The sequence below is a fragment of the Athene noctua genome, chromosome 1 (genome assembly GCF_965140245.1).
Source record: "Athene noctua chromosome 1, bAthNoc1.hap1.1, whole genome shotgun sequence".
Classification (NCBI taxonomy): Eukaryota; Metazoa; Chordata; class Aves; order Strigiformes; family Strigidae; genus Athene; species Athene noctua.
Window position 1 is genome coordinate 72,411,957 of NC_134037.1, and position 24,987 is coordinate 72,436,943.

Here is a 24,987-nt window from a genome sequence, read left to right on the forward strand (position 1 = left end):
TGTCACCGATGCCAAACTGGTGAATAAACAGACACCTGTAGAGCAGTGAATCCTGAATCTTTCAGAAGGCACTGAAGCCATTGCACATAATCATCTCAAATGTTGGGTATCCTGATTTTAGTTGATATCTTCTTCAGAATCCTGCTTTTAAAAATTAATTAAGTGAGCTCATAATGCTTTTCTAATAGGTGCTCTTTTCATTTCTGACTGTATTCAGTCAAGTGCAGATACTGTGAAAGTAAGATATTTACAGCCATGTGGAGATGAAGACAATGGTTAATGGAGACAATAACAGTAGTGCAGCAGCACAGGAAGAAATGCAGTTATCATAACATAAAATGCAAATAAATTCATTGATTAGTTCTGAATACATTCTGCTTCTACGTGCGGAGAATAAAATGCAGCCCATCCAGGCAAAATGTGGAGCAGAAAAATTTTATTACAGGTTTTTTTTTTTAGTCACTCAAAACACAAAGTAGGAACAAGTACATGGCAAGGACTGGGCATGGGAGAGATGCACAGAGTCATAAAAATGACATTTTGGGCATATCTTCCAATCCATTGCTGAATTTGTGCTATTCTCATTTCCCCAAATGCTGAGGGAAGCCCTTCTGATCAAAGTGAAAAGCAGTTATGTCTGGACTATGTCCTGGCTAATAAGGATCAAGGTTATATCAGTGCACCATGTTCTGCTCCTGCTCTGTTCCTTCCTGTGAAAACCAGAACACAGGAGAGTGGGGGATAATATGTGTCTGGATGGAGCAGGAACATTTTGACTTGTGCATATGAGAATATGGGCAGAACAGGGCATGACCTTAGATTTAAGGACTGGAAGTCTCCCAAGTCCCACAGAATAAGCATATTGTGTGACAGTTTAAGTGCTGCTGCGATTTGGAGCCAATAGCCTGAGTTAAAGCACACACTCTCGGGTGCTGGCTAAACTTTTGGGTTTCCAGTTTCAAAAGTTTAAACCTCTTGCACGGTCCACAGCAAGTGCTTCCCGAGAGACTGACTGGTGAATGTGCTTATATAAGAATAAATTGACTAAGAACAAAAGAATAGACATTGATTTGTTCAGTTTGTATTTGAGTATACCTAGTTACTTTTTAAAATGCAAGCTTCTTTGGGTGATAAATTGAATCATTCTGTATACCTTTCTATCTAGTGACCGGATAGATACCTTGTCTGTCTTAGAAATGAAGAAAATAAATCAGAAATGTGTAAAATCAAAATACATATTTTGTAAATACATTTCAGACAGACAGTAACAACAGAAAGTTCTCAGCAGTATGCCAATTGCTGTCCAGCAGCATGCTGCGCCACAGGCGGTGTTTCTGCAGCTGGGAGGCTGCTTCTCCACGCTTCAGTTTCCTGTAACTATTCCACCAGTATGTGGAGGTTTTTTCTCTACTTCCATTCTTACAAATGACATGAAACCTTTGGCCCCCAAATCACCATACTAAGGTTACCTCTAGACTGTGCAATGTTATATGCTGGTGCAAACCCCAGAGAGCTGTTACCCATCATTTTCCCCTAGGAGGGATTCGGCCAAGGGTGACTGGTTGCCGTCTAGCCCTTGTGCATGGATTTCCTTTCTTCAGAAACTGATAGGAAGGTCACTGGTGCTCAGTGGTAGAGCAGGCTATGGCTGGTGTGTGCACCTAGATCTCAAAGCTTGGAAATTTAGATAACATGTCTATTAGTGAGACTGTCTCACTGTCTCTGATAAAACACATTCAGTAGAGGCATATATTGAAAAGCCACACTTTAACAAATCCTGTCTTTCTCCTCAAAATATAAGAAATGGAAAAGTCCTAACTGCATGAGGTATTTAAAAATATATCCCCATTCTTTGTATCAGTACTGCTAAGTCGTTTTGTCAACTGCATTGCAGTGGCTGCTAAAATCAATTTTTCCCTCCTTCTTACTTTGCTCCCACTGCCCATAGCTCACTCATCCTATTTTTTCCCTGAACTATATAGTGTTACTATTAAACTTAGCAACTTCAAACAATATATTAGATTTAGAGCTACCACCAAAGTTTTTTGGTTTGTTTTTTTTTTCATAAAGCAAAACTGTCCTGGCATTCTCCCATTAAAAAAAAAAACCAAAGCAAAACAAAACAAAACCAAACCCAAACCAAACCAACACATTAACTGGAGACTTAAAGGAAAAGAAATGAGCTTGCACTGCCTCTGTGCAGTACTCCTGAATAGGGTAATCCATCTGTTACGAAGGTGTTGGTTAAACTATGTAGCTTAAAATATGGCTCCTTTTCCTAAGTTGAGTCTCTATATTATTGCTTTGACTCTGCAAGCTGTTCTGCAGCTGCTTTAAGTTAAGAATGTCCTTAATGAGGATGGAAATTGCTATATAACATATCTTACTGAAAGCTGTAGAGAATTTGTGCCATAGTGCTGACCAAACAAAATTTCCCAGAGGGGTACTGCTTGCCTCTTTCTGTGCTGTGTTGTGTTCTCAAGTGGTATCTTGAAGCATTCCAGCTGATTTGGTATGCATTTTCTGCACTTCCACATTGTTACAGCAGTATTCCTGACGGTGCCAAAGACTTGGAAAACAAAACAAAACAAAACAAGCTCCTTGGTGTTTTTAGGACAACTGTCAAAATGAAAGAAAACAAAAAAGGATGCTGAAAATTAAGAGCTGTGAGCGACTTGAATTGAATTTCACTAAAGTAAAAAACAAAACAAATTCCACAGTAGTCCCTGACAGTCAGGATGCTTTTATTAAACATGCATGAACTCAGCTCTGTCATGTCTCTCACTGTGCATGAGACTCCCTGCAGAACCCTGTATTCGCAACCCTGCACTGCAGCTGCCTTTCCACCATCTGATCCCTGAGCACCCAAGGCAAGAGATGCTCGATGCGGGATCTGCTGTTGCACACCCCACACCTGTGACACATACAGCTCTGCAGCTGAGGGGGGGCTGTTGCCACAGCCGGCATGTGGGAACTCAGCTGCTTAGAAAACAGTTTCTCGAAAACCTCTGCTAGAAAGCATGCTACTACTCTCTGTATCTTGATGTATATATATGATATGCATGATACTAGTCATTATAATATGTATGCATGATGAATATTTCATCAGCATATTCATAACTGTCTGAAGATACAGGGTTGGTTTTGTTCGTCTTTCAGAATAACTTGTTCTAAATGTTTTAAAGTAAATATATCCAATTACATTTGTCTTTTTTTTCCTAATCGACCTAAAAATGCAGCCTGTTCGTTGTGCTTTAGCAGAGAAAAGATTTTTAAAAATATGAAAATGTTTCCAGTCAATTAAAGGAAGACATTTGATTAAATAAAACCAAACATTCTTGCAATGTTTGTTTCAGATTCAGAATGATCTTGTCAGAGTCGTTGTTTTACAAAACAGATATCTGAATTCAACTTCTATAAAGATACATTTAGTGTAATGGCATAATGAAAGTGGGCCTTTTATTCTTATTTCAATAATGTGTACTACTCTGTTGGCCCCTGTGGGTGAACAACATATGAGAATCTCCACACAGAGACTGCCAGAGTAAAACAAAGTCTGTTCAAATGCTCTGGTGCTCTGATTTAATGAAAATACTGCATATTAGAAATTTGAGTATGTTTCAGGCTGATCTAGGTGCGCTCCAAAAATTCTGGGCATCCTTACATATGTTTCATCCTTCTTGTACACCATTTCAAATACATTATTAAAAGCTGAGTGGCAGTGCCCTACATGTCTGTTCAGATTCATTGCTTGCTGTTTCTTCTACTTCACTGTTCCAGTTGCAAAGCTGAAGGGCATCCATGTCTAAATAGAGTATGCAGTGATGAACCAAAGTGATTGCTTTTAAAAGCTGCTTTCCTTTATATGTATGACAACCTAGAGAAGGGCTATGCCATTCAGCCATTTTTGTGATTACTGAGCAGTATATTGTTACAAAAGCACTGGTGAGAAGGCTGCATCGCTTTTTTGCAGCTAAACATCTTGCTGCTTTAGGATATCGGCAGTGTAGTTGGGTTGTCCCAGTCCCTGGATGAATTATTCAGTCTCTTGACATCAGAGGTTTCTGCTAGCGGATTGGCTGGTGCTCGGATAACAAAATCTTTCCACAGGAAAACAGTGAAGAAGGATGATGGCAGTGAGACCAGCAGAACTGCTACTTCCAATACAGCTGGCTTTGTCTGGCTGTTGCGTCTCTGCAAGAATACATAAAGATGTTTTTAAGGTTTGGCTTCATGTGAATTCGCCAATAAGAGCAGGTGGAGGGATTTGTGTAAGAGGCCTGCATTTCCAGTGAAGGAAAAAATCAGATTGTTCTTGAGAGATCACTTCTGGCTGTATTCTAAAGAAACGCAACGCTCTACAAGAGGCAAGAGTAGCAGCCTCAGCAGCAGCAGCAGCAGCAGCAGCAGCAGCAGCAGCAGTGCTTATGGCTCACTACAGAGGTGCTGGTGGCAGAAATATTACATCGTTAAATCTGCTCCCTGGGTCCTTTCAGTACCTGCAGGGTAAGTGGTGCAAAGCAGGAGCTGACAGTCCTTGCAAGTGGGGAGTGCATAAGAAACTATGACATATGCATCTTGTGGGTATAGATAAACGGTACGTCTGCAGAGAATTTACATCGTTTCAGTGAAAATAACACATCTGCTTCCAGGGAAACTTGTAAAAAGCATATTTATAATGGAATTTGTAAAATCAATGCACTACTTGTGTTATGATCAGACATAGGTTTTACAGTGGTAAAATCTGTTCCTTTTAAGTCTATACATAAGTGCTAAGAAAAAGGAAACTTTATTATTGATAGTTGCTCTTGGGCTCATAAAGAATATATTGCTCACATACACTCCCTTGAAACAGATTATTTTGAAATGCTATTTCTGCTGTTTGTTGATACGACTGAAACTGAGTATGTCTTCTGCTGGTAAACATTTAGAAGCTGGGAGCTGGTTCTCTGCTTTCCAGTTCCTGTCAGAAGGCTGTTTCTTAAATCACTTAAATGCACTAGACCTACAAATCAGGAAATAATTTTCACTCATTTCTTTGATCAGAAGTTGAGCTTCTAAAGGCCCGATTCTTTTCTTTTGGGATGCCATTGCTGTATTGGGGTTGCTGGGGAATTTTAAGTTACGGAGGTGTGAATGAAGCCAGAGATGGACTGATTTTGTGCGTGCTTGATCTTCACCCCCACACCTATTCACACATATAATGAACTCAACCCAGTTCAAGTGTGCAAGTACTTCTGTTGAAATTGGGCTACCTATATATGTAATTGCTTGTCAGAGAACAGCTGACAGTTACTGCATGTCACAAGGGAAACATCTTTTCATGGTTAGAAACCATACAGTGAGAAGTCTGTTTTCCAGAATGTAGAAACAATTATCACATATAAAGTCAAAACACCCCCTTCCAAAAATAGTCGGTGTTGAATGAAGCACGATGCACTATTCTGAGTTATATTTTTCATAACTTGCCTGCCAGTGCAACAAGTAGATTCTGAGAATGAAATGACTATTTTAAAAATGGTTGACAGACTGCCCAATGAAATCAAAGAAAAGGAAAATAAAGAATGCAAAATTATTTTCTTAGACATGAAGTTTGCTAATCTAGCAATAGATGCTGGACAGTGTATGTATCCTTTTTCCTCTGGTATTTCTTATAGGTGAGATATCATTTATATGTAAACAAAATATCCCTGAGTCATAATGCACACTTCTTGGGACCTTGTATGTAGTCAGGGAGCCACTGTTGTCCCACAGTATTTTGACTGATGACTTTTATGTGGCAATTTATATCTTTATGTACCCTCATTGTGGTGCACCATTGCATGGGTGTAAATCAGGTAGCTTATTATTTGTAGTGCATCAAACTTGGTAGTTACCTATTTCACAACTTTAAAGAGGATTAAAGAATATTTCCTTTGAAATGTACAGATGTGAAAGAGGTCAAAGCACTGTTCAATGCTGCACAAGTCAGTAGCAAAGGCAGACACTAAAATTAGATTTTCCATCTGTAGGTTTTGGGACATGCATGTGTGCTTAGAAAAAGTAAGTACTTAATAGCAATTTTATTTATTTGGATTTTATGTAGGCAAATGAAGGTGCTCCTTCAGGACTGATGATGTTAATAACATTATTTGGTTTTCAGTGAAATAGATATTTCCTTTTATTTTTGAAAGAAATATCTCCAACATAAATACTTGAATACCCCTGTTGTGAAATGATTGCATGTGTTGAAACTGATTTTTTAATGATGTCAAAACAGCTAAAAATTAATCTGGCTTCGCAATCAAGGACAAGAAATGTTCCTATAAGTATGTCAACAGCAAAAGAAAGAGTAGGGAGAACCTCCATCCCCTGCTAGATGCAGGAGGAAACATGGTAACAAGTGATGAGAAGACTGAGGTGCTTAATGCCTTCTTTGCCTCAGTCTTTAATAGCAAGACTGGTTGTACTGAGGGAATCCAGCCTCCTCAGCCAGAAGACAGAGACTGGGAGAACAAGATCCCCCTGCAATCCAGGAGGAGACAGTCAGTGACCTGATGCATCACATAGACACACACAGGTCTATGGGACCAGACGGAATACACCCAAGGGAGCTTAAGGAGCTGGCTGGGGTGCTCGCCCGGCCACTTTCCATCATTTACCAGCAGTCCTGGCTGACCGGGGATGTCCTGACAGATTGGAGATTGGCCAATGTGACACCCGTATATAAAATGATCCAGGAAATTACAGTCCTGTCAGCTTGACTTTGGTGCCTGGGAAGCTGATGGAGCAGCTCATCCTGAGTACCATCACACAACACATGCAGGACAAGCAGAGGCTCAGGCCCAGTCAGCAGGGATTTATGAAAGGCAGGTCCTGCCTGGCAAACCTGATCTCCTTCTACGACAGGGCGACCTGCTTATTGGATGAGGGAAAGGCTGTGGATGTTGTTTACCTTGACTTTAGCAAGACCTTTGACACCGTTTCCTGGCAAAACTGGCTGCTCGTGGCTTGGATGGGAACACACCTTGCTGGGTTAAAAACTGGCTGGATGGCCAGGTCCAAAGAATTGTGGTGAATGGAGTTAAATCCAGTTGGCGGCCGGTCACAAGTGGTGTCCCCCAGGGCTGGGTGTTGGGGCCACTCCTGTTTAACATCTTTATTGATGACCTAGACGAGGGGATCGAGTGCACCCTCAGTGACTTTGCAGATGACACCAAGTTGGGTGGGAGTGTTGATCTGCTCGAGGGTAGGGAGGCTCTGCAGAGAGACCTGGACAGGCTGGAGCCATGGGCTGAGGCCAACTGGAGGAGTTTCCATAATGCCAAATGCCGGGGGCTGCCCTTGGGCCACAACAACACCCAGCAGCGCTACAGGCTTGGGGAGGAGTGGCTGGAGAGCTGCCAGTCAGAGAGGGACCTGGTAGTGTTGATTGACAGCCGGCTGAACAGGAGCCAGCAGTGTGCGCAGGTGGCCAAGAAGGCCAATGGCATCCTGGCTTGTGTCAGCAATAGCGTGGCCAGCAGGGACAGGGAAGGGATCTTACCCCTGTACTCGGCACTGGTGAGGCTGCACCTCGATTCCCGTGTTCAGTTTTGGGCCCCTCACTATAAAAAGGACATTGAATGACTCGAGCGTGTCCAGAGAAGGGCAACGAAGCTGGTGCAGGGTCTGGAGCACAGGTCGTACGGGGAGCGGCTGAGGGAACTGGGGGTGTTTAGTCTGGAGAAGAGGAGGCTGAGGGGAGACCTCATCGCCCTCTACAGCTCCCTGAAAGGAGGTTGCAGAGAGCTGGGGATGAGTCTCTTTAACCAGGTAACAAGCAATAGGATAAGAGGGAATGGCCTCAAGTTGCACCAGGGAAGGTTTAGACTAGATATTAGGAAGCATTTCTTTCCAGAAGGGGTTGTTAGGCGTTGGAATGGGCTGCCCAGGGAGGTGGTGGAGTCCCCATCCCTGGGGGTGTTTAAGAGTAGAGTCGACTCAGCACTGAGGGATATGGTGTAGTTGGGAACTGTCAGTGTTAGGTTAATGGTTGGACTGGATGATCCTCAAGGTCTTTTCCAACCTAGACGATTCTGTGATTCCTCCTCACAAGGAAGGGACAGGACTTCATGGACTGGTTATAGTGTTTTCACTTCCCTCTTCAGCCATGACCCTGGCTGCTGAAGTTGGAGGAGCTAATTCAGGAGCTATTTTTGTCTATACAGCTGCCAATGGTTCCTGAGGGACTATCTGAGAATCAGTGAAATTCAGTATAAATCAGACACGTGCTTCAAGACAGGACTAAGGGAGGTAGTAAGTAGCAGTATAGAAACTGCCTGAACTAGCTAATGGTTTCCCCCAGAGAACAAATAATCTTGATAATGCAATTTCAAATCTTTAATTCAAGATTTAAAAAATTTTCAAATATACATGCTGAGTATTTTTTCTAAGTCTTTGGCTGACTTTCTACATAAAAGCAACTCAACTGTGAGAGACGTGGACTCTAGTTAAAAAGTACAGAGAAGTTCTAAGTGCTCAGACCTTGGGTAAATATAGATTGGACTCAGAAATTAAATTTATCTTGGCATTCAGTTTTGAAATGGTGTCTTACTGGTGATTGATCCATTAAGACTTGAACTTTTCTGTGAAACTCTGCAAGTAGGTAAGTGTCAGAGCATTGTAAGTATATGAAGTGTTTTTTATGGGTAGTTACTGGCAAAATTAACAGTCTCAAGGAACTGTAGTGGCATTTCTGGCAAACGCAGAATGCATTTGTTGTCACTAGGAAATACTACTCCTCAATCACATAAAGGCAAAAGTATTAAGCAATGTGTAATCTAATTTATCTTTTTTTTTTTTTTTCTTTTTTTTTTTTTCTTTTTTTTCTCAGATGAGCAAGAGTCTGTGCAGAAAAGGACTTTCACAAAATGGATCAATACTCATCTGGCTAAGGTAATATATTACTTTGAAATATGTTCTTTTTTAAAATCAAACCTTTTTATTTATGTCTGTACTGTCTCTGGAGTACAGAATACATCAGATTTGTCTGAGCAGAATGCCATAAACTTAAAAGGTATCCCCATTATGTGTAAACCATACAGAATGAATCCACTTCAGCATTATAGTGGTCAGGTGAAGCAGTGTAAGTGGCATCTACAGGCAACCACCCAGCTCCTTTGGCCAAAACTGAAACGCAGCACAGGAGGTGTTATTTCAGTCAGAGGAAATATTTGGAACTGCTTTCTATGAAACAGAAGTATTAGACTTATTACATACAATGTATTTGAATAAAACTTGAGTCCGTTTTGTAGTTTCATAGAGGCATCCTGAACCAGTTATAAACATAAATAATGCTTCATGAATCCAGTGCCAAAATAATTATCTGATGCACCTTGGGATTTATCATGAAACTATTATTGCTTCTTTTACCACAACCTGAAACTCCTCTTTTGGTTTTAGCAGATTAAAGACAATTATTTACACACAATTTTAAAAGTATTAACCTAAAACTGGTACCAACTTTATCTGACAACATAAGCAGTGAGATATAATTTGGCATTTCTGGAGTTTTCACATAGCACAGCTCTAACCCTAGTTATCAATGAGTCTAGTAAATTAAAATATTTAAACACCAGAGGTACTCTTTGAAATGCATATTTTTAAATCATGAAGATTAATGAACTCTAAAATTGAGCAAGAAATAGCTGCAATAGCACTGTTTTAGCTTCTGTGTAAGGATTTGGCTATTAATGCTCTCAGGAGTTATCAAGAAGCCCATATAATGCTATATCATGTGATTTGGCCTAATGAGACTGTATGGAAGAGCAACAGTATTTATTTACATTACTGAGGAAAGTAACTGATGAATTTACTGTGAAATGAACTGCACTGTCATTGTGAAATTCAACTGCAAGGACAAGGTTATTTTCAGGAGTTCTTGACAGTGGATCCTTGCTGGGAATGAGGTCTGTTGCCCCATTCTCTTTGAAATAATTTGGAAAAGGCCCCTGTACAGCAGAGAACTTAAGCACTCTTTGTATATTCCATTTACTTCAGCTGAGGTGGAAAGACATTCAGTATTTGCTAAAGTGTTAGTAAAGCGGGCTATGAATATGTGTCAGAGAACTCTATGTTCTTCTATTTCTTAACCGTATTGTCATTAATCAGTAATACCCGATAATAATTGACAAGTAGATCTATATACATATTGTTAGGTATATGTATGTGTGTTTGTGCATGTAATGATAATTTGCTAGTAATAACTGACTAATACTGGGAAGAGACAAAGTTGTGGTGGAAGTTCCATTAAGAGATTTTACTCTGTATTGAGAGTTGTGAATGCTATCTTCACTGTACTAGTCCCTTTGGGCCATAAAGGCTCAGATAAACCTTTTGACTTGTGTGATGTAGACATATATTTCTTTAATGGGTCTGATATTTTAAAGGCCAATTAAATATTCACATTCAAACCAAGCAGTTAACCAGGAATAGCCCACACTTTCAGATTCCTGAGCCACCCTCTAGTAATTGGTTTGTGTTAGTTCACCCTTAACAGGAAAGTTGTTTCTGTGATACTTTTATTGATGTCTGTCAGCAAGTTTGCCTCACTGCCTGACAGATGTATAGATTAGCTGGCTTTGCTTCCCATTTATGCTGTTATGCTGCCACAGGAGAAGCACTGTTTATCAATTATAGAGATTAGATTTAACAGAAGGGGAGTGACCCATGCCATTCAAATTGTTAAGTTTTTAAAGCTTAAGCTTTTAAATCTTTGTTAGTCATATTTTTGGAAAGGGTGGAAATACATTTTATGAGCTCATCACAGCTGTAGAAAATACTGATGGGTCTGTGAAATGCACAGGACTTCCCGTGCACTTGTGTTCCAAATTGTAACCCAGAAATTTGATATTTAGCTTATTTGATTCTTGTAAAAGATTGTTGCAGGTTTTATTATTTCAGAAGAAAGTGGAAACCTGTAACATCTCCACTGTATGGAGTCCTTTTAAATGTGATAAGGAAAAAAACCCTTGGAGTAGAAGGAGACCCACTCTTAGGCGGCATTGTTTCTGCATTCTGCTCTCATCTGTGAACCCAATAAAATGTGGAGCACCTGCCCAAATGGTACCTAGCATGGAACACCATGAAGCGCCGGCCTCACACTGATAGCAAAGAAACAGCAATATACACTTCTGCATTTGGGATTGTGTCTGTTAAAACCAGTGAAGTTACACTGGGGTTAAATAATACTGAAGGAGATGTAGGACCAGACTGGGTGTGCAAGGGTTGGGGTGCTGGTGGCGGGGGGCTGCAGGGAGGCCTCTGTGAGGAGGGGATGGGGCTGCCCCGTGCTGGACATGGCCAGTTCCAGCTGGCTCCTGAAGGACATGGCTGAGCCCTTCAGCCAAGCTGATGGTGCCTCCAGGCAGGTGTATTTAAGAAAGGGCAAAATACCGCACAAGCAGTGAGAAGCAAGGGGAAAAGCATGAGAAACAGCCCTGCAGCCACCAAGGTGGGAGCAGAAGGAGGGAGGAGCCCAAGGCGCTGGACTGGAGACTCCCCTGAGGCCCCTGCAGAGCCCACGCTGGAGCAGGCTCCTGACAAGAACTGCAGTCTCTGGAGAGGAGCCCACACAGGAGCAGGTTTATCTGGAAGGACTGTATCCAGCAAGAGGGACCCCACACTGGAGCAGGGGAAAAGGAGGAGGAAGGGAGAGCCGAGAGGAGCTGTTATGGGCTGACCACAAGCCCTATTCCCCATCTCTGTGCCACTGTGGGGTAGATGAGCTGGGAGTGAAGGAATGAAGTTGAGCCTGGGGAGGAAAGAGGTAGTTGGTAGGGAGATGATTTGAATTTTGTCTTTGTTTCTCACCATCAATCCAAAATTACTGTGCTGGATTTGACTTAGTATACAGAAGCTTCAAAATTAACAGGAACTTCACTTTAAATTGGATCTCTGTTTCTTGGCTACTATTGGAAAACTTTGGGTTTCTTTCATTTTTGGAAGAAAGGTTAATAGTTGCCATTTTTACTAATCCAGTAAAATTATTAATGGAACATGTAATAGGAGGAAATAAGAAAAAACTAAAAACTATAATTAAAGTGTCTGTAACTAACACCATAGCTATCTGGAGGAATGTTCCATCATGAGTAAGTTTGAACGTTTTTTTAAAAAATTCTGGTGAGTATCTCCATGAAACCTCAAAACCAGGAGAAATTAATGTTTTCTAAGCAGAGATTGGTGGGGTTTCACTCTAGCAATTTGAAAGATGGGTTTACTGATGGCAAAGGGAAGGAAACTGCTAAGGTAGAGTTTTCATCCTTATACTGTGTCAGTTGAGTAAAGCAAAGGAGGATTAAAGAAAGAGTGGTTTCTAACATTGTGAAGGGTAGTGGTTTGAAAGAAATGGAAATGCAGAACTGATTCGATTGTGTTAGGTAGAACCAAGAACAATTAATAGTTTGGGAATATAAAGCAGGATATGATAGTTTGTCAGGGTTTTTGCTATGAGTGAAAAATTCTTCACTGCTAGTCTTTAAGATCTTAGTGTATGCTTTTCTTCTAAAAAGTCATGCTCTAATTGAAAGAGAAACCAATTCAATAACTAAGTTAAGTCCATGAAGTAGATTTTAAAAAATAATTTTTGACTTTTTAACTGTAAAGTTAAGAATGGGTTTGAGAATGTAGATACAAATAAATAATAACGAACAAAACAGGTAGATGAAATGAGAGTACCATGAAATCTCTTGACTGAAAGATTTGTTAAGCACTGGAACAGGCTGCCCCAGGGAAGTAAGTGGCTGAGTCACCACCCCTGGAGGTATTTTAAGAGACCTGTAGATGTGGCACATGGTTTAGTGGTGGACAGAGTAGTGTTAGGCTTACTGTTGGCCTCAATGATTTTAAGGGTCTTTTCCAACCTAAATGATTCTGTGAATTGGATTTTATTAAAGACAGTAGGAGTGAGGTACAAATTTTTTTTTCTCTCTTGCTCTTACAATAGAATGATATCTTTTAAAAATTATGTTTTCTAATTCAAAGGTATGTTCTTTCACAAACAGAAGCCAGGTAAAAGACTTGGCATCAGCTGTTTATGGGACATCTCAAAGAAAGATTGAGGTAAAACAGCCCTGGCGCAAGCTGTGCTCTCCACAAGGGATGAACACAGAGGAGAGAGCTGCAAGTATGATAACTAGCAGGTGGTATAATGCAGCTTCATTTTGAGTCAGCTGTTAGCACTGGGTTGCATCTGTCTTTCTGCTGTCTGTCTCCCTAACCTCAGCTGAATTTGTTCTGTGATTCTGACTCAGGAATCTGGTGAGACTCATCAACTGGAAATCATCTCTTTGCCACCCACTTGCAGAAACTGGGTCACAACCTATCAAATGAATGTAATCTATTTTCTGGCTATCCAGTTTAATTTTTGTGCATCTGTGTAGTCCTACTAATGATAAATAATAAATGAGACATGCCTGTGTAAAAGCCCAAGAATTTTTCTAACTGCATATTATTTATTCATATTTCTCTAAGGTTATAGAACTGGACCTCCCTCTCAGTCTCAGCCTTCGAAAACATAGAAATAATTTGAGTATGCTTCTGAGTATCTTCTGAGGCATCTTTTCAAAGTCTAAGTTTAAAATACAGAATGACATTACACCAAATTTTTCAAAAAGGAGGTATTATATCCATTCAGAACAGCAATTACTTAAATGTTTTTCATTTCATTGCCTATGCCAATTTTTTAGATAGTTCATTAGATGAGTATAGATGAAAAACATGCTTCTGTAAAAAAACAGAGGCATATACCTTTTATTGCTTCTGTCATCTTTGATGAAAGTGTTGGGAAACAGTAGTTTCAAAGTTTTGGAACACAGAGTGTAAATTGGTTTAACCCAAGCAAATAACACTTTTATTCCCAGGTATAGGGGTAACGGTAACTTCAGTATTTGTACTCACCAAAGTATTGTAAACTCACCAAATAGAGTGAACAACAAATACATACTGAAATAAATTATTATTCATTTTGTATTTCCATTAAAAGGATGCACACATCAATAAGCAAAAGCAGAGGATAGATATCAAATAAAAATAAAACTAAGAATAGATGAACATTTTAAAATTATGCTTATGCAGTGTTTTCTTAATGCTGAATTAAACCTGGGCATTAAACCTTTTATTAAGGCTTTTGAAATTACAAAATGGTATGTATTATAGCAAAGAAAGAGAGAAAAAGAAATGGATACATCAAGATTTACAGTTCTCACACACAGTGCTGTCAGTGATGGTAGTTTGCTCTTAGAATGGAACTTGGTCATTACACAAGGACCTCATCAATTTTCTTCAATTAACTAAGTATTTCTGTGTGGTTTTGGCTTTTTCAAATGGGAAAACAGAGGCTTCCAGTATCTTAGTCACTGACACAGAAAAAATTTAAGCTGATGTCCATCTTGACTGCATTTTGAGGAAAATCTTACTGTTTTCCACTCCAGCAGTCACTGTATGTTTTCACTTGGTATTTCATGTAACCTCTAATGTTAAACATTGAATGTTAAATTAATTTGTGTGACAAAACTTATAAAACTTAGAGCTGAGCCCCTCAGAATTTAATCACAAAAATAGTCATTAACAGGAAAGAACATAAAAATCGATCTGCTAAAGGATTTACAAATTAAATTGGAGCAGAGGAGGGGGCCAGTTATTACAAAGTAATTCTGAAATTTCATGTTCTACTTCCTGTTCCCACATGTATTCCGCTGCAGAGGCAAATTCAGTAGTTACACCGATTTGTTCCTGTTTGTGCATGTGGATAGGTTTTCACAAATTTTTTCAGCAGTATTTGAAACAATATTTGAAAATTAATGTAGCAATGTTAGTTTACAATGTTTACATAGGCATTCATTATGATGCAGATACTGTTGTTTGTATAGTATGATTTATTCATTGCAGAAGTATAGAATGTGAGGAAAAGATTCCTGTAGCAAAGATGTAAATGAGAAATGAGATGCAATAAAGTGTTAGAATGGAAGGGTGAAGCCTAGCAAATGTACATTTGTTCCATATCTGAGGTTTGGATTTTACAAAATTTATTTTAATATGTCAGAGGAGGAATGTCTAGAGATTGCAGATCTGTTATAAATCTCTTTTTTTTTGAGGCTTTCATATGTACTGATGTTCGTTCTTTAAATCACTCAGAATATTTCCTGAACACTACAGCAAATTAGGTAAGTTTGTAAGAGCAACAAGTTTAAGCCAAGCATTTCCTCATCAGTTCTGATTTGTGATCAGTTCTAAACACAGTTACTTAAATAAATATTTAATATGGGAAAAATCTGGTTCGTTAACCTTTAAGATTCATTCCCAGTTAATTCGTATTCCTCCTACAGAGCACATGAATTTACTTGTACTGAGTGTGCCTCCCTCTTTGTGACATGACTGTTCCTAAATGTCCATGTCACTATAAACTACACTACTGTGGTTGTATATACTACAATAAATGAGTGTTTAATAGAATACATGCAGTGCAGTGTGCCATTAGTATTATTTTGCTTTCTTGAAGAAGCTTACGAAAAAACAAAATCAAATACTAAGGCATCTGAAATGTTAATGTAGACCTGGCAAGTTGTAGATGTCTAATTGTTCATCAAAGTATATTCTGAGTTCCCCCAAGGAATTTTGTTCAAGAAGTTTATAAATAACAGCTTTTCTGTAGTATTATAGGGTTTTGAGATGTTACTTCTGTTCTTTTTTTCTGGTTTAAAATGACTTCATTAAATTCTTTGCATGGACATTCAAAATATAGTGTATTAGGATCATTGCAGTTGATTGCATTGCTAGAGCTATACATTTGTATGCCAAAAACCAAAATCTGGAGTACATTAATCATTTTCAAGATTACAAAATTTTAAGTCAATTTCCTTTCTTTAACTGATTTACAGTTAGTATTTTGGAAGTGCACTAAGACAATTGAATAGGAGTTAAGTCCTGTTGAGTCTCCAGAAAAAAAAAAAAAAAATCAATAGATTTTAATTGAACACAGCTTAAAAAAAATCCATTTCTTCTCTGGAAGCTAATAAGTAAGCAGTGTACAACTTCACTTTCTCCTTTCATTTCATTTGACATTATAGTCGCAGCCAAGGAGTTGGTATTTATCCATTCCAACAGAAGATGTTGTATTAATCTCAGCAGAGGATCTGCCTGGAAAAAACAGTCAGGTAGCTTGAGTCATCCTGTGCCATGGTCCATATACAATAAAAGGGTGTATTATTATAACTTCCCAGTATCAGCGAGTGGATGTATATCTTCCTGAATTGTATCAGCATGGGGAATAAGATTGGTATCTGTGGAATCCTTCTGTAAAAAGGAATCTATTCTTCTATATATGCCACTAAAAATATAACTTATTCCATACTTCTGAGAGAGACTGGAGTCATAATAATAGGGTAAATTCTATGCTATGTGCCCAGAGTAGTAAAAAAGCGATTTATGAAACAAAATGAGGGTCTTACCTCCCCGTAATTAGGTGTTAACATCTTCAGAGTAGTGAAAAACATTATATTGTAAAGTGTATTATGGAGAACATTTTTGTCAGTCTGTATAATTAACTAATTTTCCATATTAGAAGAGTCTCATACAGGAGATCTTGTGACACAGCTGTTGTACCTGCCTTTTGTTCCTCTTTTATTGGTGTTAACGTACATGGTGTGTGCTGCTAAACACTGGCAGTGTTTGTAATTATGCAACCTTCCAGCGATAAAAAAGTACATTTCAGCCTGCTGATTTATAGACAATTGTGATCCTCACACTTAAGAGCAGCAGGTCTTATTAACTTTGGTGTAAGTCATTTGATGGTTTCTTTGCTGCTTCTCATTTTATCCAATGCTTTCTCATACTCAATGCTTTCTCTAGTTTTCCCCAAACCAATATTTGATTCATGTTAAAAGTACCGTAGGTGTTAATTTATGTCTTGACCCCAGCTGAAACCAGTATAATTTACTTGGATGATGTCTTCAGGAATACTTTCACTGCCTTACCTTAGTACCATGCCTCAGTTAAGGTACAAATCTAGTTTTTGTGATTTCTGTCACTGAGAAGTGACCAGTGAATCAGTGATGGGTGATCAGAGGTTTCTGTCTATAGCGTGAAGCTATACACTGTGGAAACCACAGGTACTTTCCAGGCTTGGTTTGCATATGAATTCCAGATGACTTTTGACTTCATGTTGGAATGAGGCAAATTCTGGCCTGAACCCTGATTTGAGAGTAAGAATACCAAACTGCTCAATCTGGAAGGGAGCTGTGTTGTGCTCAAATGGCTTGTCTGACGGGCACATTATGGGCGCCAAGGTTACAGTGCGCTGTAAATCTCACTTACCCTTCCATTTAAATGTATCTTAAGTTGCCCTCCATAAGAACCTGCTTCTCCTCATTACTGTAGAGTGAATTTCATGAGATGAACCTCACTACTGGGGCATTTAGGTAGGTGGTGAGATTTTTTTTTAAGGCCTTCACCTCGTGTTGGATTAGAATGGCACCTGCTTATAATCGTCTTTATTGCTGAATTATTTTAGCACATAATTCTTCAGTATTATATCATGCAGTAAGACCGATAAAGCTGCTCCAAACTTCAAACAGGAAATTATAACATAGAAGGTGAGGAAAATTAATTGCATTTATGTCAACTGCCTGTGATGCAAGAGTGGGACAAATTAATCTCCAATGACCTGTTTGCTCCATTGATTTCTTTGGGGTTATATTAAGGAGGAACATGATCCATTATCTATTGCATTGCTAGGAAGTAAAAAAGAACATATTAAATATGCCCTCATAATGAGTTGTAATGCTGCTTACTTTACTTTAAATACACGAGAAAATAGACTTTTTTATTATTGTGGCTATTAGAGCATGCCAAATCTCAGTTGAAGACTGCTTTCAGCAGAGTTCTTTTTCCACTTAATGCCAAAACTGTGTCTCATTGAAATATTAGTCCATCCAAGCCAAACAATGAAGGCAGGATGTTTTGATTTTGGAGACTAGAAACCTTTACTTTCTCCTGATTTGTATAACATTTTTACCTTTTCAAGAGCAGTGTTTCTTTGTTAGGTTCATCTTTTCAAATCTGTGTTTTCACAGAAGTAATAGATCAAGTTGTTGTACAAGCATCCTTTTTTCAGAAGTACCCTGAAAATAAACTATTAAACCTAAAGTAATTTCAAGCATTTTGTATTCTGATTGTCATTTTAGTGAATCAGCAGGTATGAATATTAGGATTATGTTATTTAGCAGGTCTATGAATGCTGACAAGTCATGGAAGCTAAAGGGTGTTTATTTCATTTATTTCAGCTGGACCAAGTTTAAACTTTTTGTTTCTGTGAGACATTTTGTGATCATTAAAGTACTGACCAGCTGAGAGCCATAGTTGCACAAATGGGGATGTATTTAAGAAGATAGAGTTCAGTGATGTAACCTTGCTATTCAAAATTCCTTAAACATCATCTGTTTGCATATTTTTCAGTATTATCATTGCTGTGTTTGTGAATGGAAAGACATATGCTAAGCAATTTGTCTTAAGTAGAAGCTGACACAGTGCTAACAGCACTGGAAGCCTGCAAGGCCTGGAGGAGAGGAGAGAAAATACAGCAACTTGGTGTAACAACTGTCAGCTGTGAGAAAGTAGCAGCGTTGCTCAACCAGCTACACTGCTTTAGGGATCTTTGTTCATACAGCTCCTCGTGTTGCTCAGACTGAGAGAGTGAAATTTCTCTGACATACTAACACTAGGCAAAATATGCTGGTAGATTGAAGTATAACTGTAATACTACATCCATAAGTTGTGCATATATTGTAGACTCACGGGCAGTTGTTTGTGTGGTTTTTCGCTTGTTTTAGGGATCAGGAGGTTTTTCCATTGTATCATTAGTGGCAGAAATTGTCTAGAGTTACAGTCCTGCACCAGAAATGTAAAATAGTTAAACAATATGGTGGCAAATCAATGGTTAAATGATACATTGATATTAAACATTATAAAATGTAAAGAAGGGGACCAGACTCTCTTTGTGCTTCTGTTCAAAAGGAAGGGAGGTAGGATGTAATGCTGATGACTCTTTTAATATCTGAAGTCTTCTTCCTTTTCAGCGCAATCCTCCCATGCTGGTGAATGATCTGTTTGAAGATATCAAAGATGGGGTAATGTTAATTGCCCTTTTGGAGGTTCTTTCAGGACAGAAGCTGGTAAGAACTTCCTTCCTTCTCGATATACAATATAGTTGCATAACTACTCTAGGATATAATTTTCAAATATGTTTCTCTATTTGTATACTTTAAAAAGCCTCACTACTACACAGCAAAATGTTTATTTACAGAGTGGGCTATCTGGTTACAAAGCAACAACAACAACAACAACAAAAAAAAGAGTATTAAAGACTGACATTCTTTAATTCTATGCATTTTCTATTAATTTTGTCTTAGTAGTTCATAAAAATTGCTTATTTGTAGTAGTCTTTGCAGTTCATCTGGGTATTACTACTTAGACACAAAAAAAAGGTCCAAACCACAAGTTATTTCTATACATCTTGAAGAAATGACAGTCTTTTCTTGTGAAATTTAGGGCTTTCTCTCTAAAAAAAATTAAAAATGAGCCCCTGAAATTTCATGGGGTCTTATATCCATTTACCTTGACAGCTGCTCTGCTACTCTAAAGAACCTTAAATGATGCCAAATGTTTTTTTCAAGTTTTGGGCAGAAGCCATGTTGTGTACATGGCAATAGGCTGTCTCTTGGGAGCCAGGCTAGTTTTGTGTGTGTGATGTGGGAGTAAAATGAAAGAGTTTTAGGGCAAGGGCTCTCACTTTTTCCAAGCCAGCTAGCAGAGCGGATGGCAGCATCTGGAGTAGGGCAACAGTCCGTCATTCATCTTCCTCTAGGGTTCAGACATTACCTGTTCCCACACATGCAGGCAAATTGCAAGTGTCACATTTTTGCCTCTTTTTCATATTTAATGTCTCTTGTGATTGCAGGTGATACCCAAAATTAGATACTTTACTGTAAGATGGGAAAAGATCTATACTTTCAAGTGTGTTTCTACTCTGTTGAAATATGCCTATTTCTGTTTCTGTTCGTCTAAGACAGAAAGTCTCCCTCTTGTGGCAAAACAGAAGTAGTAAAACAAGAAAATAATTTTAATGACAGCACTGGATTGTATCCTGCCTATATTAATTAGTGAAAGCCAAAAAATATTACAGAACCAGAATAATGTCTGGTTAAGTTAAAGGTTATGTATACCATAATATCATATTCTGTGGTAACTGCAAGAGGAATTTCATCATCTATAGCAGGCCTTTGTTAAATCCATTTGTAACTTTATGAACACAAATTTAGATGGTAGTAGTTAAATATTTGCATTACAATATAAGATTCAGTGGGGAATTTAATTCCACTTTAGAGTATTAGGAGCCTATGATATGTTCTTGATTTAATTCAAAGAGTTCTGTCTTTTTTTAGCCAACATGTCTGAAGTTCAGCAAAATTAATTGTTTGGTGAGGGTTTGTTTGGGTTATTTAGTCACCAGCAAAGTATTAAGGAGAATGGATGAAAAATCTATTGGTAAAATGTCTTCACTACAGCCTGTTTTTTAAAAATAACAACCACCTTGACGTCTGCTTTGTATGCAGAAATATTTTATTGAGTGAATGTTGCCTTCTCTCAAATACATATATGTGTGTGTCTATAAAAATAATAGTAGCTTATTTTACATAAGAAAAACAGTTCTCTGATTTGAGGAAGTTTATGGGATGAAGCTGACAGCTTGCATCCTGAGGTTATTAAGACATATGTATCATTTTTATAATAGAAGTATCACATTTATGTCCCCTATATCTGTTAGTCCTCCCTGTTGGTATATGCAAGGATACGATTTGACTGTACATTTTTACATGTAAGTTAGACTATAGTATGTACTTGGAGTTTACCCTGTTCTTTCTCTTTTAGCCTTGTGAGCAGGGACGTCAGCTGAAGAGAATTCACTGGGTTGCCAACATTGGCACAGCTCTTAAGTTTCTAGAAGGAAGACGGGTAAGTTTGGTAGCTCTTAGTCCTGTTTTTTCCTTCTTTTCTTCTTTCTTTCCTTAGATGTATGATTTGTATCCACCTTCCTGTTCTTATTCTCCAAGATTTGCACTGTGTATGCAGTCTTCAGTTTCTACACAGTGCCTGAAAACTGCGGTAAAGTAAAAATGACAAGATCCAACACTAATATGTAACAACGTATGGGGTAAAACTCCCTTTTAAAATTTTTCTAGTTAGAATCACCTAGGATGATCTCTCTTTTTTTTTTTTTTTTTTTTTAATATTCTCTTGAGCTCTTCATGTTCTCTACTTTCCTGTTGCTTTTCTCAGCAAAGAACAATGACCTTCAGTTCAGTGGAGGCATTCATTTATAATTGAAAGAGTAGATTTATGGACTTCACTAGGTTATACATGCAAAGCTCCACTCCTTGAAAGTATAGACAAGAAAATTTAGAACAGTATGACCCCTTATTAGCTTGTCGGGATTTAAGACTTGTTCCTGGATTGATTCTGGCAAAGTCAGTGCTGTGGCCATTTTAGAAATGAAACAAAATAATTTATAGATTTAACAAAAGACAGAAAACCTAGAAACTCATTGTCATCTAGGTATGAATGTCAAATAAAAGCAATCTACTTCTACCTTTTTCCCTGACTTTTCTCTCTGTATTGTAATGACTTGTATCTATCTAGTTTTTTAATTAAATTGCAGATAGATTGTTCTTCTAATTTCTGCATTTTTGTTCAATTTTTCTCAATTCAGATGTAGCACCTGATGAATTTTATGTCTCCACAATGCTATACGCCAGTAGTTGTTGGATTTTGGCATTCTTTCCCCCTTTTTAATACTATGGCATCTTGACCTAATTATATTTCTGTTATATGGGAAACTTAGCAGATGCCTGTAGAAAGAAATCTGTAAGAGAACTTCTTTTAATTGAAAAATGCATAACCAAAGCAAAGACAAATATATTCCTAAAGCAAAATTCAGCTTTAGCTCACAATTTCACTATTTTATGAAGTACGGTTTGTTAATACAATGCATATCATATTCAGCCTGAGGGAGAGTGGAGTCAAAGAGAGCTGCTTTCTGGTGAGACCTGTATAACCTAAGACAAGGCTGGGGTGAAGTGCAAAAACCCCATGCTTCCCTAGTTTGCATGTCACAACATAGTGGATGACTTGAACTTTGAATGACCCAGTTTAGGTCCCAGAAATAATACAGCAGTGCAGCTAGATAACTGACCCTGCTGATGATCAGGATAGACTGCCAGAAATGGAGCACCGTATTCTTGCTTCTGCTGAGTATTTCTGTCTGGATTTAGTTATTGGTTTATATACTTTGTATCAGCATGCCAGATTTTGTTCTAGAGAGTGTTGAAATACACAGTGTGTTAGGTAGATTGGTGTGCTTTAGCAGGTGATCTCTAGGTCGAATCCAGCCTGATGGGTGCATCTATCCAGTCTGGCACCCTTTTCCTCACAGAGGAGGTGGGGATGCTGCTTGGACAACAAATGCTTCCTCACCAGCTGAGTGCAGTCCCTGGTCTGTACTCAAAGGTGAACAAATGGAGATGGGTGGAGATGCAGCGCTTTGGGGAGTGCCAACAGGGTCTCCTTCTTCCATGGGCTCTCCATAAGTAAAGCTTATTACACATTTAATCATCTTCCTATTTTCACTGTCCAAACAGACTTCTGCATATACTCCTGTAATACTGCAAAATGCAGCTGGAAATTAACCGTTATCATTCTGGACCAAACTGTTTCTTCTGTGATTCTGAAAAGCTTAATTTATGGCTTTAAATCCATTTTGATGGAGTATAAGACAAAAGTAACACAATGACTTGACTAGAGAGGCTATGCTTCTGTGAAGAGTAGCCTAAACAGAAGCTTAGCAGAGTCCCTGTAAATCTTTTGATCTGTACCACATATAAGAAAAACCTCACTTTCCAAGAAAATAGAAACTTCTGTTGGAATTGGTCCAGCAGAGAGAATGAGACTCTTGGTATATTTTTCTTTAGGTAGGTAATAGAAAATTTTCCTTATTGACACGCAGAGAAGCAAGTAATGTCAATTTTCCCAGATTTCCCAGTTTTGTCAGATTTCTTTGTAGAGAGGACTGGAAATATAACCTGTGGGGATTTCTCCTCTGTCTCTTCCCAAGCATCTTTTGGAGTTTTAATTCTGAAAAGAGCTTCACAGCCCTGAACAACTTTTTTTTTTTTTTTCTCTTGACATTATCTAGTGGGTTTCCAGCTTCTGATTCAGAGAACTGCAGTATTTTCTCTATTTTGGGGAGATAAATGAGGTCACATGAAGTCATTCTCCTGCTTCTCTTTAACCTGTTCTCCAAGGTTGTTCCATAACCTTTGTCCATGAAAAAGGTTGCAGTGCATGAACACTTTAGGAGCCCTTCATATTTATATCATGATTGGTGGCAGACTCTTAGTTTTGCTGAGGAAGTAAGTATTAGCATATTTGCTAATTTTCCAATACTACCTGGTTTATTCCATTTCCTTGAGCTACCCTTAATTTATTTATGATATACTTTTTATGCCCTCCTTTACTGCCTTTTATTTTATGATCTTATTTTAGTGTGATAATATATTCAGACTATAGATTAGCATTTGAAGGTTAAGAGTCATGGAATCTGTTTCCATTTCTGTTGAAAATCTTCATGTGACCTTGGACAGCTTATTTTTTCCAACTCTTTTCTTGTTTTAAAAGAACTATAGTCAGGTTTGTCTTGCAAGGGACAGGTGGTATTGGAGAACTGTGGCATTTTTTTTTCCTTTATCTTTCTTTTATGCTTTCTCCCCTTCTTTTCCTTTTCTTGTTTATTCTTAAATTCACTTTTCTCTTTCCATTAAAACTATTAGAACTATAGTAAGAAACCCCTGTATACGTTAAAATCTGTTACAGAGTATTTAATTTGCTTTCCTTATTGTCTTGTAAGATGTGCCAAAACAGCAATTTCTTTGCATTATAAAATTAAATTAATTCATTTACCTAATAATTACTCATTTAAAACTTATTTTTGTATCATCTCTTTCCCTTTGCTTTTCATGCTAGTCCATATACAGAGGATCTCCGGTTTGTACAATGGTTCTATGTAATTTTTATTGTTCTTTCTGCTTGAAAATATTTTTTTTTTCTACAAATAATAGCATGCAATGCTCTTAAAAATCTTCCATTATCTATAGCTATGCTTGTCTAAAAAGTGAAACTGCACCATTCAATTATTTTTTTAAATTAAGAAACGTGATTTATTGCAAAAGTGCATTACAAATATAAAACCTATCTGAAATTCATTTCAGAATTTTTATCATTCTTTGTATGTGGTAATAACATGTTTTCTTTCCTATATAGATTAAGCTTGTCAACATAAACTCAACTGATATTGCTGATGGCAGGCCTTCTATTGTGCTTGGCTTGGTGTGGACCATAATTTTGTATTTCCAGGTACTACATTTTTTATACTTCAGTGTAGCTTGCTCAAATGATAACTCTGATCATTATTTTGTATGAACTGGTGTGGTTCCAGTCTTCCACCATAGCTAAGTGACTTTATAATTAGCTGAGGATTAGATCCTGCATAAAGAAGCAGTTGATGTTAGGCGTGCTTCACATTGGGTAAAATTAGATACTTGTCTTTGGAATAGATCGATCTGGGCCTAGAATGGACTCCCTTTATCACTGGAACATATTCTTCCACTTTCTCTGAAGCATACAGCAGAGCAACAAAAGAAAATGGTAGAGTTGTGGATTCTTGTTACAAGTACCTTTAGCAACCCCAGTGGTGATTGTGCTGTATGTCTAATTTCAGTGCGCTTGATGTCAGGCAGTAATTATATTCAGACAATACATGTAAACACCCTGATTTCACTGGGAGATGCAGATATTTACAAAGATAAAATTTAGCTGTGAATGGTGTAGATTGAGAGGGGTTTGAATTTGTAGAGGAGAAAT

General features: G+C 38.1%; 1 protein-coding gene across 1 annotated transcript in view; it reads left to right on the top strand.

The window, feature by feature from the left end:
• The window catches only part of SYNE1 (spectrin repeat containing nuclear envelope protein 1), a 322,973-nt gene that overhangs the window by 49,228 nt on the left and 248,758 nt on the right, over positions 1-24,987 (top strand). The window contains exons 3-7 of the mRNA XM_074896543.1: positions 8,855-8,916; positions 19,092-19,187; positions 20,944-21,027; positions 24,091-24,111; positions 24,388-24,480. Of these exons, the coding sequence (XP_074752644.1) occupies positions 8,855-8,916; positions 19,092-19,187; positions 20,944-21,027; positions 24,091-24,111; positions 24,388-24,480 (356 nt within the window). The remainder of the gene's footprint in view (positions 1-8,854; positions 8,917-19,091; positions 19,188-20,943; positions 21,028-24,090; positions 24,112-24,387; positions 24,481-24,987) is intronic.